General features: G+C 34.8%; 1 protein-coding gene across 2 annotated transcripts in view; it reads right to left on the bottom strand.

Annotated features, from left to right (window-relative positions):
• LOC148940587 (uncharacterized) overlaps positions 1–18021 on the bottom strand; it is a 55921-nt gene that overhangs the window by 14896 nt on the left and 23004 nt on the right. The window contains exons 1-3 of one of the 2 annotated variants that reach the window (XM_089104808.1): positions 7396–7583; positions 3987–5033; positions 1226–1408 (exon numbers count right to left, since the gene is read on the bottom strand). In XM_089104808.1, coding sequence (XP_088960934.1) covers positions 1226–1408; positions 3987–4985 — 1182 coding nt within the window. In that variant the 5' untranslated portion in view covers positions 4986–5033; positions 7396–7583. Of the gene's footprint in view, positions 1–1225; positions 1409–3986; positions 5034–7395; positions 7584–18021 lie in introns of those variants that run through there. The other variant, XM_089104807.1, reaches the window with a different exon arrangement.

The following is an 18021-nucleotide window of genomic DNA, read 5'->3' as shown; positions in this document are numbered from 1 at the left end:
TCGGGGGGGGGGGATAAAAAATAAAACTTTTCCGTAATATGAATAAGGAGTAACCATAAACTTTGGAAAATTTAACATTTCATGGGGAGGCTCCTGGTACCGAGTCCCCCCTCTCCTGTGTGCATCACTGGTTGATGGACCATCCGCATGTGCATCATTATAGGGTTATAAAGAATACACACAAGATTGATGTCCTAGGGATACTTCCACTAAATAGCGCACAAGAAGGATGTAGAGAAGCTGGAAGTGGTAGAAATAGAGGTAGAAAGCTACTAAAAGGGGTTGTAAAAACTATTTACAATATCCTCGTATTTCGTGAAAGGCGTCAAAAGCTTAAAACAGGCTTGAATGGAGAATGGGTTTTGCCAATCGAAATCAGAGGATTCCACCGCCAGTTTGTAGCTAAAGTAAATATCCAGTGAAAATTTTAGCAGCAGTGAAAAGAATTATCATACTTCATTCATTTAATCTTCAGAGACAATACCCATGGTTAATACGAAAAAAATATGTAAACCTCAAATTGGTAAATAAATTAAGGGGATTCAATACCTTAAAATTGTTTGTGAGCCTCAGCATTGGCTGACCGCCTCAAAGACAAAGTCCATTAGCGAATTCTCCCAGGGGACTACCTGCCATTGAGAGCTGCTGAGAATCTGCGATTTGAATATGAAATCTGATTGAGAAGACAATGACATTTTATGTCCCCTGTATTGACAAGGTTTTCAGTTTAAGTGGGTAGCAAGACAGGGAACTCCCAAAGCAGCGAAACTATTCAAATGATACTTCCTTTGAGGGAATTTTTAGCGTTTCCCAAGAATGGAATACTAGAGCGTTTTTACGGACTGTCCTTTCTTGAACTTTAAAGTCTGCTCCGTTTAATCGAGAAAAAAAAAATCATACTTCCTAATGATGTAAGTTTTCTTAAAACTGAATCTATCTCTGTAAAAAAACGGGGGGAAGTTAAATGGTTTTTCCAAGATTTCCAGGAGTAGGTATTGGTTTTTACTTTTCTGTCATTCATTTGGATATCTTATCCAAACTCTACAGGTTAACGCAAGACTGCTTAATCAGTTCTAAATAGTTTTGCCACACAATCTAAAAAAGTTTATAATGGACTAGATAGGGTCCATTATATACTCCAAGGTATCGAATCCCCTTAACCAAAAAAAATAGATACGGTATTAATAAATAAATTAATATTGATAAATAAATTAATTAGTCATACGATGTTTTTATGACACAGTCCTGCGAACTGCTCCATCTTCTGTGAGAGGAGCAATTTAGCTAATCCAATGGCAGCCCGAATTTTTCCAGTGACTTCTTCCATTGCTTCCAGTTCGGGAATTTGTAAATAGAGTTCTGCTTCAGTGATTAGTTTCAAAATTCGTTCACGTTCACTGCTTAAGATCTAAGAGAAAAAGGATTAATTAAGTTCAATTTACCAGTTTCACAGTGTACTATTTTATTTGAATAAATTAATTTACTAATTAAACTTAAACTAATTCACGATTGTTTAATTCTACTAAGAAAACTTAGGAATAGGAAGTTTGGTTAAAATCAATCAACACTAGAAGCAGAGCTTGCAAGATATGACACAAGAACAGGGGCGGATGCAAAATTAATGTTTGTGGCGCACCACCGAGACTTGGGCTTCCTATTGGTAGCCCAAACCATCCGCCCTTGTAATTAGCGGTAGCGTCAATTCACAAGAATTTAGGGAGGGGCAAAATTTATTTTTTAAAACTTTTGCTTTAGAGGGTGAACAGCTTTTTTTTTTGATGGGATGGTCTTTATAACTTATTATTTTTTGTATCAATATTTTTACGTTATTTTAATTTCAACAGATTTATTAGAACTGTAACCCTCACCCGATTTTAGGTTAAATTTACGACAATTTCCATTACATACCTTCGACGCATAATTGTTGAGGTTCCCTTTAAACTATTGGTATTTGTTTGTTTGCAAGTTCATCGGAGCAATCTATTATGCACCCCCGCTAAATATCCTGGATCCGCCCCTGTCGGGATTAGCTTCAAATGGTGATTATTTGAATAGCTTTCCATTGGGCTTAACATAACAGCTTAGAAAAGTTTTTTTGACAATAACCTCGAACGCGTCTAAATGTCAGATAGAACCTTTAGGTCACTTACCCCCTTGTGATCCCTCTCCAGATTAATACGAACGACCTCTCACGAAAAGTCCAATAAATTGGACCAAGGGATGCATTATAAAGGCCACAACGTCACTTAATAATAATTTACTGACCCCCTCTCCTTAAAAACTTGTATAAAACGATGCAATAATGTGGATATACGAATGCATCCCTTGTTTTATTAGGACTTGTGCACATATTTTGTGGCGGACTTGTCGCTACCACCATATGTTCACAGGAGCAGAGAGATTTCGAACAAAGCTTTCAGTAGTCTTAAATGACGAGCTATCATTGAATTCGCTAGATAGCGAACATTGACCTTGTTTAGTCAATTAACCTTGTTTAGTCAATTGACCTTGTTTGACCGTTCGCTTGATCTTGTTTGGGCCAATCTGTTATTTTGCAGCAACAGAATAATTAATTTTACGTTTGACTGCTCTTTTACATGTAGTTTAGCTTTTATCGTTAAATCTTTAAAGTCTCTCAACGAATTTAGGAGGTTTTGTACAAACATTTTATTCGTAAGTTTTATGTTTGATTGCTCCTTTGCATGTAGTTTAGCTTCTAATAGTTAAATCGTTGGTCTCTCAACGAATTTAGGAGGTTTTGTACAAACATTTTACTCGTGAGCTTTACATTTGATTGCTTCTTTGCATGTAGTTTAGCTTCTAATAGTTAAATCGTTAGCTGGATTTTAAATCGTTAAAGTCTCTCAACGAATTTGGGAGGTTTTATACAAACATACGATTCGTAACTTTTACGTTTAATTGCTCCCTTTGCATGTAGTTTAGCTTCTAATAGTTAAATCGATAACTGAACTATAAATCATTAGAGTCTCTCAACAAATTTAGGAATGATTCTTTTTTGCATGTAGTTTAACTTCTAATCGTTAAAATCTCTCCACGAATTTATGAGGTCTTATACTAATATTCTGTTCTTAAGCTTTACGTTTGATTGCTCTTTTCCATACAGATTAAAGATGATATTAACCGAGCTCCTACAATCAAGATCAAAAGTTTTTAACATGAAGGTTTCAACAAAATCGCATGTAAGACCACCAAGCCTGCCTTCGTTAGTAAATGTAAAATAAAAAGAAGGCGGCATTGGACTTTACATTCCCTACCGGCGGTGCTGATTTCCGTTTCATGGCCCTTCAGCTAGGAAGTGCAATGGGGGGTTGGGGGCAAGCCAACCTGTGATTTCGCACAACCTTTGTGTTTACTTTCCAAAGATTTCTCCTGGTACCCATTTAGAGCTGGGTCAACTCTGGCTGAGCTTAAAGAGTCACGGCACTGGCCCCCATTCCAAACAAAATAACCAGCGACGCCAGGGCTTAAACCCCGGGCATCACGGACAAAGGGTTTCAATTCTAGCGCGCTAACTACTTAGCTAGGACGGTTCGTAGCGCTAGTTTTCTAACAAGAAAGTAGTATTGTTGATGATAACGGCTATTAAGTCGGTTGAACCTCTCATATTCTTGAACAACATGTTTTAATTGAATATTTTATTAATATAAGAATGCATCTTTGTTCTTAAGATATATCATGAAATTTGAGCTAACTCCTACCCTTTAAGACTAAAGACAGAGGGGGTGAATGGTAACGCATGCTTAAACAGCCCGATTTTTGACAAGAACAGGTCCCTTTTTTTGAATGCACAAAAACAGGATTTTCCATATTAGCCAAAAAGAATACCACCAACTGCTAATTATGAATATGAAGCGAAAGCCTAGATTAAGAGGAAACAAACCCAAATTTATAAGGAAGAAAATCTCGAAGTTTAAACAAAAGAGGGGAAGGAGAAAAACGCAGGGTGGGAGCACTGCTCCCCTTACCTTTAAGAATTTATGTCCTTCTGGAATATCAGTAAATACAGTAGATGCTTCAACGTCCAAACTCTTGACCAGAACCTCTGCTGCTTGTTTTTTACTTTGAATTGAGGTCCCATCTACTTCAGAAGTTACAGGAAGTGAATGTGTCTCTTGAGGTGGGAATAACTTCCTCACTGGTTTCACCGGGGATGTTCTCTTGACAGGCAATTGTTCGCGAAATTCTGGTCTTAAATGTCTGAAGACAGGGGGCGTGGCACAGCCCTTCATAGAATTTTCATTTTTTTCTTCCCTAGTATCACTCATAGAACTGGATTTAATAGTAGATCTTTTCGGTGCTTTGACAGGGGTCAAATAATTTCTAGCCAAAGCTCCAGGTCCATAAAGTCTTTCTATTCGTTGCTCGATAAAACTTTTCTTTCCGGTTGAATGGCTAGTATTTCCATTTTCAGTAACACTTATAGGCGTCAGGAAAGGAACTTCCAAAGTCCTAAAACTCCCCTCTTTAGGATCTATCCTATTTCTCACTCTACCTCTCTCAGGGATGTAAACTTCATTCACTCTAACTACGGGTATTTCAACACCTGCTTCACCGTTACTGTTATTTAAAAATGATGAAAAGAATGTCTGTCTTTCACTTCTTTCTTTTCTCAAATAACCTCTATCAACACTTTTACTTCTCAGAGGCGCACTAGATTTCGATGGAGGATGAGTTGGATTTCCCCTTGAGAATTTATTGTTTAACTCCATGACAGCAACAGGACTAAGAAGGCCACCGAGAGTAGTTAGCGGAACAGAGGGTATTTCCCCAGGTCTGAGAGGACTACCATCCCTGCTTTTGTTTAACAGCAAAGGTAACCGGTCTCTACTATTTTCCCGGGATCTTAGTTCCCTTCTTATATCAGAGTTATAACAAGTTAATTCCGAATATCCGTTGACTGAACAAGAGATATTGACATATGAGAGAGGGCGTGACTTTTGAGATGTTTGATTAGAGCTCTCCATTAGAAAGTACAAAAGATGATTGCCAAACGCATATGCGTACACTTTTACCTAAAATAGAAGAAACAGCATTAGCAAAAAAGAAAATCATTATCTTTAACTTTTCCCCTAGTTAATCAAAACATTAAATAATTACTACTTAGTTAATTAGTACACCAAAGGTATAAAACCAAATATCATGCTAGTCCACGCTTAACATGATACTAGCATAGTCAAGCTGAAGTCGATACTAGTCCAAGCTAAGCCTGTGCTTAAAAAAAGCTCTTAATTTCATAAAAACAAATATTACACTTTTATAGGAGCCTCGATCCAAAAGCTATTATAAATTTAGAAACAGAACTAAACATCTGCACTCAGAACTAATCCACTAAAACATAAAAACATGCAATAACTTTATTAAGGAAACATGTTCCACACGCAAAATCATGATGTACAAAACTACATTTTAAATCCGACCTCCCATGACACAAAAAAGACAAAACAAAGGTGACACCATCTTTTAATGGACTATTAAAATAATATGGTATGATTAATTTAAAGCTGACTATACTTTTTCATAGTGGCACCAAGAATACAATAGTGGCACCACCAATATTTTGAATGGCACCAAGAGCTGATATAAAACTGGAGGCTGCAAATTCTCTTTGCAGATGTATAAGATGTAAAAGTACTCTGTTCCTCCCACAGTTTATAGAATTGGCAGTATGATCATTCTCTATCTCTCCCATTATAAAAACCCGGACAGGGGTGCGAGTGCTCCGGAGAACGTTTTTGCAGATAGAAACATAGGCGTTATCAGATCTTTTCGCGGGTAGACAAGTCAGATTCCTCTTGGACGCGAAACTTGGCTTCAACGTTGGAACACTAATTTTGAAGAAACTAATTTTAAATTAATTTATTCCAATACATACATGAAAATCGGTAGTTAGTAGTGTAATGTTATTATTAGATGTTTTTAGGAATTAAAAATAGGTTTCGAAGTCTCAAGTTGGTTTCAAAGGCATTTTGAGAAAGTTTCTGCCAAAATACGTGTTCCAGGGTAATTGGACCGCTAATGGCAGATCAAATGAGAGGAGTTGTTTGTACGCGCCGATATAAATATAAATATATATATATATATATATATATATATATATATATATATATATATATATATATATATATATATATATATATATATATATATATATATATATATATATATATATATATATATATATATATATATATATATATATATATATATATATATATATATATATATATATATATATATATATATATATATATATATATATATATATATATATATATATATATATATATATATATATATATATATATATATATATATATATATATATAAATAAAAAAATAAATATATATATATATATATATATATATATATATATATATATATATATATATATATATATATATATATATATATATAAATATATATATATATATATATATATATATATATATATATATATATATATATATATATATATATATATATATATATATATATATATATATATACTATGAAAACTTTACGAAAAAGAAAGTTTTTTTTAAAGAAAAGTAAAGGCCATATTAAACTTAAGATCAGTAGAAATAGAAGCCTACAATAACTCAAACTCAAAACGACCAGAAATTATTAATAAAGAATGAAAAAGGAAAGGAGAATAATTGGTATGGCTGTAACACTGCATATAAATTTATATTAATGTATATATAGTGGGCTGTAATAATGCAAAAGGTAAATATAATATTGGTTTAAGAATGGAAAGAAAGACAAGGAATAAATTTACGACGATAATCAAGTAAAAAATAAGTTTTATTTGAACAATGCCATAAAGCGATGACATTTGATTATGATGTTTGGTACTTCGCATTGATATTCCAGTTTTAAAAGTTTTATTTTAAATAAATTTTAAAAAAATTTACCCCTTTGTTCAAAAAAAGAGACAATCAAATATTTAAACTACTAAAACTAAAATAATTACTTGCTAGTTTATTTTCCTTTATAGGTACGTCTCTCGGTATCTCGATTCTTAAATTTTACTTCGTAATATGCACGTGTGCGCAAAAAAAATCTTATAAACTGTTTAAAGGGGAAGTCCTCGCAGCCAGTTTCCCAATTCAGGTCTTTGCACTCAAGCCATATTTGATAGATTATATTTGGCGGCTCAACCTATTTTGCGGCCCCCCCCCTAAAAAAATCCTGGATCAGCCCCTGAAACCATCACACCTACCCCACCAGTTATTAGAAGAAAAAAAAATTCCTTATTTTCAAAAATTTCATCAACCCCCCGCCCCCTTGTTTATAAAATCCTACATAGGCCGATCAGTTGAGTGCACGTAAATAATAGATTAAGTCATAATTTGTATATAAATTAATTCATACCTGTGAGATGGGACGCTTGCAAACCACTTGGCTGGCTCACCAAGTTTTTTTTCTGCTTTCGCAATTACGAATAATGCACTTGGTAACCATTTCTCAGTGATTGACGATAACAGACTAATCCGCTAAGGCAGAAACAAGTGGGAGGAGCTTTTTGTTCGCACCGAGACCGAAGACCAGAAATTATCTGCGATAAGCTTACTGTCTATAAACTGTGGTTCCTCCAAAACTGTCTTTATCTCAGTATCTCCAAAGAAGAAAGATTTCACATCCCCTGCAGATTAGTCATGCAGTACAGAGATGGGCCACGCGTGACCTGAGGAGGCATAGCATCACGTAAGTGTGTCTACACACGTCGTCGGCGTTACTCGTGTGGCAGAACAAATGGCTTTCCGAGATGTATAGCAGGTGGGGGGGAATGGACAACCCCTTATGTATCCAATGATGCACACGAGTTCAATGTCAAGGAGGGAGAGGGGGGATAGGTGGATTTTTTTTTTAGAAACATTATAAGCATGAAAAATTGATTAAATCTAAGCATGAAAAGAGGTTGCCATGATTTTCCAGTTTTCTTCCCTCCTTTGTTACATTAATACCAAAAATAGTGCAAAAGTAAAATAGCGCACTTGACGACCAACAAATATACATACATACATACATACACATATATATACATATATATATATATACATATATATATATATATATATATATATATATATATATATATATATATATATATATATATATATATATATATATATATATATATATATATATGCACCACATCCTACCTATGATTACCAACTATCGATTGTAATCGAAGCAAACCAGTAATAATTTAAATGTTTTAGCATTTATCCAAATATCCTTTCCTGCACACTGTGGGGGGGGGGGATTCCTATTTCCAACAATTCATCCTTCCTTCTGTCAGTTCTAAAATACGACTGAGTTCAAACATCAATTTAGTAAAATGAAAAAAAAAGATTATTACTTCAGCAGTGAAATAATCCTCTGGATGATATTTTATTGCATTATTTCTTTTTGTATCCAAGGATACATTTACACAAATCCAATATCCAAGGATACAATAACTCATAAAAACTCGTGGTATCCTTCCTTCTGTCACTTCTAAAAACCGACTAAGTTCAAACATCTATTTAACAGAATGGAAAAAAGATAATTAATTCAGTAGTGAAATAATCCTTTGGTTGGTACGTTTTGGTTGCATTATTTCAACCCTTCCTAATTGAAAAGATTACCGGGGTAGTTAAAATGATGTTTAGCCAGATCGAAATTAAAATTTGCATTTTTTTTTAATTTGAGTACTTTTTTATAGGATTTGGTAAGGCATGCACACGGGAAATTTTCTCCATGGGAGAGGTAATAAGAAAATTAAAAATTTGAATAAAAAGTACCAAAAGATCAAGAAATACAGTCGTTGGGGAGCAGACCCTAAGCTCCCCTCCCCTACGTGCCTGAATTGGTTCCCCAATGCGCCATTCCTGAAATTGCTGGTTTGCGTGGCCAAAATAAATTTGCCAAAGCAAGGAATATTGTGCAATATCCCCTAAGCTCCACCCTGTCTTTATCTTTTTTATTAAATAAAACAAAACAAGTTTTTTCAACTGAAAGTAAGGAGCAGCATTAAAAATTAAAACGAACAGAAATTATTACGTATGTGAGTGGGTTCGCCCCCCTCGTCAATACCTTTCTCTTTACGCTAAAGTTCAATTTTGTTTTTCCAATTCTTTAAGAATGGCCCATGAATCCCAAAGGCCGTTTAATTAGAATAATTAGCTCTTTTGAAAGTACTAAAAAAAACTTTAGATTAAAGAGCGAGGTATTGACGAGGGGGGTGAACTCGTATACGTAATAATTTCTGTTTGTTTTAAGTTTTAATGTTTCTCCTTACTTTCAGTTGAAAAAACTTTTTTTTTAAATTTCTGATCGTTTTTTAAAAATGGTGGGAAATCCGGCGCCTCCTTCGTGGAAAATTCCTTTCTCCCCGGAAACATTTCTCCATGGAAAGATCCTCCCACTTAACCCCCTCCTCCGACCCCCACCGGAAAAAATCCTCCGGAAAACGTCTGTATACTTCCCAATAACCAATACTATATGTAAACAATGGGCAAAGTTCATAACTTGCAGCCCTTCCCCCAAGGACTGTGGGAAATTAAGTCGTCCTCAAAGACATAGTTATTATAATTTTCGACTTTGCTGAACAAAATGGCCATCTCAAAATTTTGATCGGGCGACTTTGGGAAAAAATGAGCGTTGGAGGGGGTCTAGCTGCCTTTCAATATCTTTGGTCATTTAAAAAGGGCAATAGAAATTTTAATTTCCGTTCTAATCAGCCCTCTCCCGATGATCTAGGACCACTGGGTCGATATGATTAACCTTGGAAAAAAATAAAACAAACACACATCCGTGATGTTTCTTCTGGCCAAAAAAAATTATAAAATTCCACATTTTTGCAGATATGAGCTTGAAACCTCTACAGAGGAATTCTCTAATACGCTGAATCTGATGGTGTTATTTTCATTAAGATTCTCTGACTTTTAGGGGGTATTTCGCCCTTTTTTCGAAAATAAGGCAAATTTCCTCAGGCTCGTAACTTTTGATGGGTAAGACTAAACTTGATGAAACCTTTATCTGATTCTTTTGATGCATCTATTGGTACACTTGTGGTTGTGGACTTATTTCAGAAAGGTAAGTTCTTTTGATGGTTTCTTTTTTTTTAGTTTTATATAAGGTCAATTTAAGCCTTCTGAACTTTGCAGATAGAATGGTAAAATTCTACTTTTGGCTATCTTGGAAAGAGGTTAGGTTAGGAAAATTAAACTTTCAGGGATGGGTCTACAGGCTAAAGTATGCCCCGGGAAGGTGTTTTGAAGTATTTACCTCCACCGCTCCCTCTAGAGGGTCCTAACCTTTGACCTTTAAAAATAGATCTTCTGCTTAAATAAAGTACAACAAAATTGTTTTCAAAATTGCTGCACAACTTTGCTCAATCCCAATTTATAAGGTTTTAAAGATATACAAATATATTTCCTAAGTTTTGGAAAAAAAACCATTGATAAGGCTTAAAATTCTACTCAAATAACAGGAATCAAATTTTCAAAACTAAAGCCAGAGGCAAAGAAACTGAAAATTAAGGTTAAAAGTTGTTTTCTCAGGTTGTATTACAGGGTTGCCAACTTGCACACTTTTCGTGTGAAATGCACTCGTTTTTTTCCTCAGAGGAGATGCAGAAGAGTGAAAATCACTCTTTTTTTATGTTAGTTTTTATTTGCTTTAAACGTCAGTAGTTGGCAACTTTGTCAGAAGTACATCTAACCCACGGAACAGGTTTGCCAACTTGCACACTTTTCGCGTGATATACACTCCCTTTTTTTTATCTCAGAGAGGATTGGGTGCATTTTTTACTTGCACTCTTTATGAGCAAAAATCACTCTTTTTTGGCGTTGATTTGCACTCTGTTTAGACGTCGGCTGTTGGCAACCCTGCATCAGTAGTTTTGACACTTCATTAAATCGACGTCTATTTAAGTTCATGCATCTTCAAGTGCACTTACCTCCCGTCCTTGACAAGAATATTCAGGGGAAAGGTCTTTAAGTTATAAAATTCGCCCATAGTTTACGCATAGTATTTGTTATTGGGAAGTATGCATACATTTTCGGGGGGGGGGGGCGAATTTTCTGCTGGGGTGTTTTCCAACTGCATTTTCCATGGGAATTTTTCATTGGGTGAATTTGCCAGAAGAAATCACTTACTCGGGGAATTTGCCAGAATTCCTATACAAATTCTTTTTATATGTCTTGCTTTCTCTTTTCCGTCTCAATTTTGCGCGTGAAGTTCTAAATGGTAATTGTCCGGGGTAAATTGTAACTAGGATCGAATTGTCTAGAGGATATTTCCGTCGGGAGGGGGATTTCTCACTGGACGTGGGCCAGATTTCCAGGCATTATTTAAAAACGATCAGAAATTAAACAAGAAAAACAAGTTTCTTCAACTGAAAGTAAAGAGCAACATTATAGCTTAAAACGGACATAAATTATTACGTATACGAAGAGGATTGCCCCCTCCTCAACGCCTTGCTCTTTACGCTCAAGTTTGGATTTTGTTTCAAGTCTTTAAGAAGAAAAGGGTCGTTTAATTAGAACAATAAGAAGATTTTTTAAAAGCACTAAAATGCTTAGCGTAAAAAGCGAGGTATTGAGAAGGGGGTATTCCCCTTAATATACGTAATAATTTCTGCTCGTTTTAAGTTTTAATGTTGCTCCTTACTTTCAGTTGAAAATACATGTTTTTTTTATTAATTACAGCCCAATTTTATTAAGGGTCCATTGATGCCGTAGAAATATTTATGGTGCAGGATTTACCTTAATTATGTTATTGATGAATATTGAGCGTCAGTCAGTACGTTTGTTTAATTGGATTGATAAGGTGTGGTTGGATTCTTCACCTTTTGTTTTCCTCCTGATTAGTCCGTGATGTTCTCTTTAACCTCACAATAATTGCGAAACCACCAATAGATATTTTCATTCGTGTGTACTTTTCTACTTCAGAATTCCTGCTTTTATTTTTACAAACAAAGGTAAAACAGGTTCTATTGTCCTTTAGGTTTTTTCTTCATAAGGTTTTTAGGGTAGAGAACGTTTTACCCCTGTTGCCATCTCTGTTTAAAGCTTGGGAGACGGTCCAAACAGTTTTTTTTCTTTCAGGTCAGCAGGGCTTTCGACGCAGGATTGCCGTTTATGTAGACCTCGTGGAGATTTGCAAATGCAAAACAATGCTAGAGGCCCTAGTTACATGGTAAATGTCTTACTGGGTTTTCGGCATAGAGTATGGGACTCAAAAAGGCTTACTCAGCGTCATGGAGAGGTTTGTTACATAAATTTAATTGAATAGAATAACTTTCATCTATGAATGAACAATTTTTTCTTCAAGCGAGTTTTCCAGCTTTTACATCCTATTGATTAGTTTTAGATTCCTTCAAATTTTGGAAGTTGTAACTTCTGTTTCGAGCATGCAATCCTTTGCTTTTAAGCAAGACCTTAACTCCATCCAAAATTTTGATACAAGTTTTTTTAAGTGCGATCATTCGTAAGTCCCACCTTAAAATAAAAACCCTCACCCACTCCTTCTTGACTCCTGCATAAAACTTCAGGGAAACTGAGCTATCTTTTCGGGTATATTATGTCTGTGTTTCCTGGCCTCCTTAAACTCTGCTGGACTAATTTTGCAACCTGTTCTACTTCCATCTTGCTAAAACTACCCTAGCCAACAATAATTTTAAATCACTTTTACTTGATGTGACCAAGGAGTCATCCCTCTTTTATATTCTAGGTCTTCCTCCGGAAATAACATCCAGTCTACGCTACTGCCGTTGCTGGAGATTTCTATCGTAATTGTCAAAGTAATATTAATCACAGCTTGACCTAAACTGAATGCTATACATACTGACATTATTCTCCCACTGAATAATTACTTATTGTTACGAAGAACCCTTCATGATTGTAGTAACCTTATGAACTGTCTTTGCAGGTATGTTGCCAGGATGAACGCTATGAAGAAAGCCCTCCTACCAGCAAAAGTCAGAGTGCTTTTAAACAAACTGTAAAATAATTTTTCTTGTCTTTTATTGTAATTTTTTATTCAAATATTTGGGTATGTTTATTATATTGAGTTATATTATCATATAACTTATTATATTATTATGTAACTTATTATAAGTATGTTTATTATATTGAATAATAAAGAAATAATTGGAATCGTTTGTCTTTCCCGTAGTGTTTGGTCTGATGGTCGTGTTTTTAAGTTGATACCAATTAGTCAAAAGTGATAGGCCGAGACTGTTTGTGCTTTTTTCTCGTCATGTAGTTGGTTTTCGTGGACCGTTTTGAGTATACTGGGCAGGAGCAACTGCGCTGGACATAGCAGAGGTTTCGCTTGGCACGTTTCCCTTTGAATTTGAACTTTGTATGGTACGATAGATCAAGGTATTTTTGCACTATTTTTCTACTGCCATTTGACATGATATTTTCCCCAGAAACCTGGATCTGTTTTCAAATCCAGCCTTTCAAACAGTTCGTGGTAACGAACTGTAAGTAAGGAGCAACCCGGCTCAATAGTAACCGAAACTCTAAAAAACGGAGATTTTGATATCAATAGATACATCAAAAGAGTGGAATTTTTATGCTGATTTTAAATATATAAGTTTCATCAAGTTTAGTCTTACCCATTAAAATTTACGAGCCTGAGAAAATTTGCCTAATTTTTGGAAAAAGGGGAAAACACCCCCTAAAAGTCATAGAACCTTAATGAAAATCACACCATCGGATTCAGCGTATCAGAGAACCCTACTGTAGAAGTTTCAAGCTCCAGTTTCAGATCCAGTGGTCCTAGAATATCGCGAGAGAATTCAGCGGTCCTAGAATATAGCGAGAGGGCTCATTCGAACGGAAATTAAAAGTTCTAGTGCCCTTATTAAATGACCAAAAAACTGGAGGGTAACTAGGCCCCCTCCCACGCTCATATTATTCTTAAAGTCACCCAACCAAAATTTTGAGATAGCCATTTGGTTCAGCATAGTCGAAAATCTAATAACCATGTCTTTAAAGATGACTTAATCCCCCAAAGCCCCTGGGGGAAGGGTTGCAAGTTAAGAACTTTGCCCATTGTTGACAGACAGTATTGGTTATTGGGAAGTATACAGACGTTTTAAGAAGGGATTTTTTTAGAAAGGGAGGAGGGGATTACGCAGGAGGATCTTTCCATTGAAGATATTTTCATGGGTGAAGGGATATTTCTATGAAGGGGGCACCGGATTTTCAAGCATTATTTAAAAAATGATCAGAAATTAAATTAAAAAAACAAGCTTTTTCCACTTAAAGTAAGGAGCAACATTAAAACTTAAAAAGAACAGACATTATTACGTATTTGAGGAGGTTTGTCCCCTAGTCTATACCTCGCTCTTTACGCTAAACTTTTTTAAGTACTTTCAAAAGAGCTATCTATTTGAATTAAACGGCCTTTGTGATTCAAGGATCATTCTTAAAGAATTGGAACAACATTCGAACTTTACCGTAAAGAGCGAGGTATTGACTAAGGGGCAAACCCCCTCATATACGTAATAATTTCGGTTCGTTTCAAGTACTGTATATATAATTAGCATTTTGATCTTTCCCTATATCACCCATTATAAAAACCCGGACCAAGGTGCGATTTCTCCGGAGAACCTATAACATAAGCGACATTAGATCTTTTCAGGGGTAGACAAGTCATATTTCTCTTGAACGCAAAACTTGGCTTCAACGTTGGAACACTAAATTTTGAAGAAACTAATTTATTCCAATACATATATGAAAATCGGTAATTAATAGTGTAATGTTGTTATTAGATGTTTTTAAGAATTAAAAGTAGGTTTAAAAGTCTCAAGTTTGTTTCAAAGGCATTTTGAGAAAGTTTCTACCAAAATACGCGTTCCAGGGTAATTGGACCGCTAATGGCAGATCAAATGAGAGGAGCTGTTTGTATATATATATATATATATATATATATATATATATATATATATATATATATATATATATATATATATATATATATATATATATATATATATATATATATATATATATATATACACTCTACGAAAAAGAAAGTTTTTTTTAAAGAAAAGTAAAGGCCATATTAAACTTAAGATCAGTAGAAATGGAAGCCTACAATAACTCAAGCTCAAAACGACCAGAAATTATTATTAAAGAATAAAAAAGGAAAGGAGAATAATTGGTATGTCTGTAATATTGTACATAACTTTATATAAATGTATATACAGTGGGCTTTAATAATGCAAAAGGTAAATATAACATTGGTTTAAGAATGGAAAGAAAGACAAAGAATAAATTTACAACGATAATCCAGTTAAAAATAAGTTTTATTTGAACAATGCCATAAAGCGATGACATTTGGTTATGATATTTGGCGCTTCGCATTGATATTTCAGTTTTAAAAGTTTTATCAATTTTTTCTCAAAGGGAAATTACGTGGTGGGCATGAATGTAGACTTGCAGCTAAATTAAATATAGTCACTTCCACTTTTCACATATGTTTATCGATATTGGTTTGATTTGTATTGTCTGTAGTACTGAGGAGCTCATTAAGGAGATAATCAAACACAAGTTTTAACAAATTCTGCACCTTTGTTGAAATAAGGAAAAAAATTTCCTTATTTTCACAAATTTAGTCAACCCTCCGCCCCCTTTTTAAAAATCCCACATAGGCCAATCACTTAAGTCCATTGTATTAGAAATAATAGATTAAGTCATAATTTGTATATAAATTAAGTCATACCTGTGAGATGGGACAGTTGCAAACCACTTGGCCGGCTCACCAAGTTTTTTTCTGCTTTCGCAATTACGAATAATATAATTTCGAACCATTTCTCACTGATTGACACATACTCACTAACCCGCTAATGCATGAATAAGTGGGAGGAGCTTTTTGTTCGCACCGAGAATGAAGAGCCAGAAGTCATCTGCGGTAAACTTACTGCCTAATTATATGTACAGTGGTTTTAAGTTTTAATGTTGCTCCTTACTTTCAGTTGAAAAAGCTTGTTTTTTTATTTACTACATTCGGATTCGATTGTGGTACTCCTGTCAAACCTGTTTTCCAGTCATTTGACAACCCGTTGGCTATTGGAAACGATTTTATTGTAATACAGCTGTTAGATTATAGACTATTTTTGCCAACTGTTGAACAATAATGTTGGTTTGAATAATAGTTGTACATATTCCTATCGAATATGTTCATTAATCAAATTGTAAAAGCTGCAATTTAAAATTTCAACTCGGGACCCTCCCCACTCCAAAAAAAATTATTTTGTCCCGACCACACAAAATCACATGCAGCCCCCTCCCATAAAAACCTGTATGGGTTGCCCTGTCCCTAACGGCTAATCATTATCCATTCACGCTAAAGAAGTGTAATTGTACGCTAAAAAAGCGAGACGCGGAGGCTTCGTTGATAGGTAGAAATGAAACTGGAAGGCCACGCCTCTCATGCCAAACCAACGAAAAAGTACGCTAAAAGACTATAGTTTCGCAACAGAAGTGAATCATTTTACGTTGAAAAATTGTAATTTCAGGAGCACAGGGATTGGCTGTGACGAATACAGTGGGTCCGCCCATAACGTTAAATCAGTCAGAATGTACGCTAGAAGACCTTCTTTTTTACCCTTTGACTGAAAAACGCTTAATTAGCGTCTGTTAGTAAAAGTACGCTTTTTTAGAATAAGGTCCACTTGTTGCACTATAATTTAGCGTAAAAGTACGAACGGATTTTTTACCGTGTATCAAAATCTCCGTTTCTTAGAATTTCGGTTACTATTGAGACGGGGCGCTCCTTACTTACAGTTCGTTATTGCGAACTGTTTGATTATTATTATTATTATTTATTGGAAAACCCGTAATACAAAAAAAAAGGAAAAAACGGACCAATAAACGAAAAAAAGAGACGAAATACACATAAACTTAGCAGTTATACATTATGGTTTTTAGTGACGAACGCTGGAGCTAAGATCTAAATCAGCTCTTAGAACAAGTTACAAAGACGAAAAAGATAAAAAATCAATTATACACTGCACTGCAGGTACGTGACTTTTTTTTTTTTTTTACTCCCAAAAACAGAAGAAACCTAAGCAATATGAGCATCATTGCATCAAGCCGCAATTGGTAAAAAATTAACCCAAATAATCATCAGTTAATTAAAAATATACAGCAGACAATCATATCAACGAGCGTAAATATGACAAGAAACGGTAAAACACTTAAGCGACACTTTCGCCCACTGGTCTTGAAATCAGATCACTCTTTACAAATGATTCATTTACTCCGATATACATAAATATCAGAAACAAGGAAACTATTCAATCACGGATTTTTTACATCTTTACTTAAAACATTATGCTTAAAATAATTCATAATTAATAAACAGTTAAATTATTAGTAATATACGCAATATATTATCAGAGAAAAATTGACCAAGATTGAGAATAACCAGCGTCACTTAAATTGAACTCCTACGAAAAGAGACTAAATCATCAATCAGTTTAAAAATTGCAACTATGACACTAAGCGCGAAAACAAACACTTAAAAAAAACACAACAAATACATCTTAACTACTGGGCCAGTACCGATGACCAAGGATGGTTCAACTTTGTCAAACGGGAATTAGAAGCACGAATTTGCTTTTCAACAGCTATGATGGGGCCAACAATGCTGAACTTTTTAAATAGATAAGTGCGGCGGGTCCAAGGGGGAAAACGAAAAGATTTTATGCGAACTGGACGAAGACTGAACGAATTTTTGACTTGTCAGTTTTTGTGAACATTTTCCATAACGGTGATATGTACAGATAATATGGTAGAGCTACAGAGTTGAAAAGTTTCAAAAGAAGACGGTGGTTAAAGCTTAACTTATTCGTTACATAAGGAGCATATGTTAATCCGACTCTACGTTCAATATGAGCAATTGATAGTTGTCGCGTGTGCATTATTGTCGGACCAAGGGGAAGACCGAGAAAGGTACTATGATCTACTGGCTTAATCCTATTAATTCCGA

The sequence above is a fragment of the Artemia sp. Qi Xiang Cuo genome, chromosome 19 (assembly GCF_049724085.1).
Source record: "Artemia sp. Qi Xiang Cuo chromosome 19, ASM4972408v1, whole genome shotgun sequence".
NCBI lineage: Eukaryota > Metazoa > Arthropoda > Branchiopoda > Anostraca > Artemiidae > Artemia > Artemia sp. Qi Xiang Cuo.
This window is presented reverse-complemented; position numbering and strand designations above follow the sequence as displayed.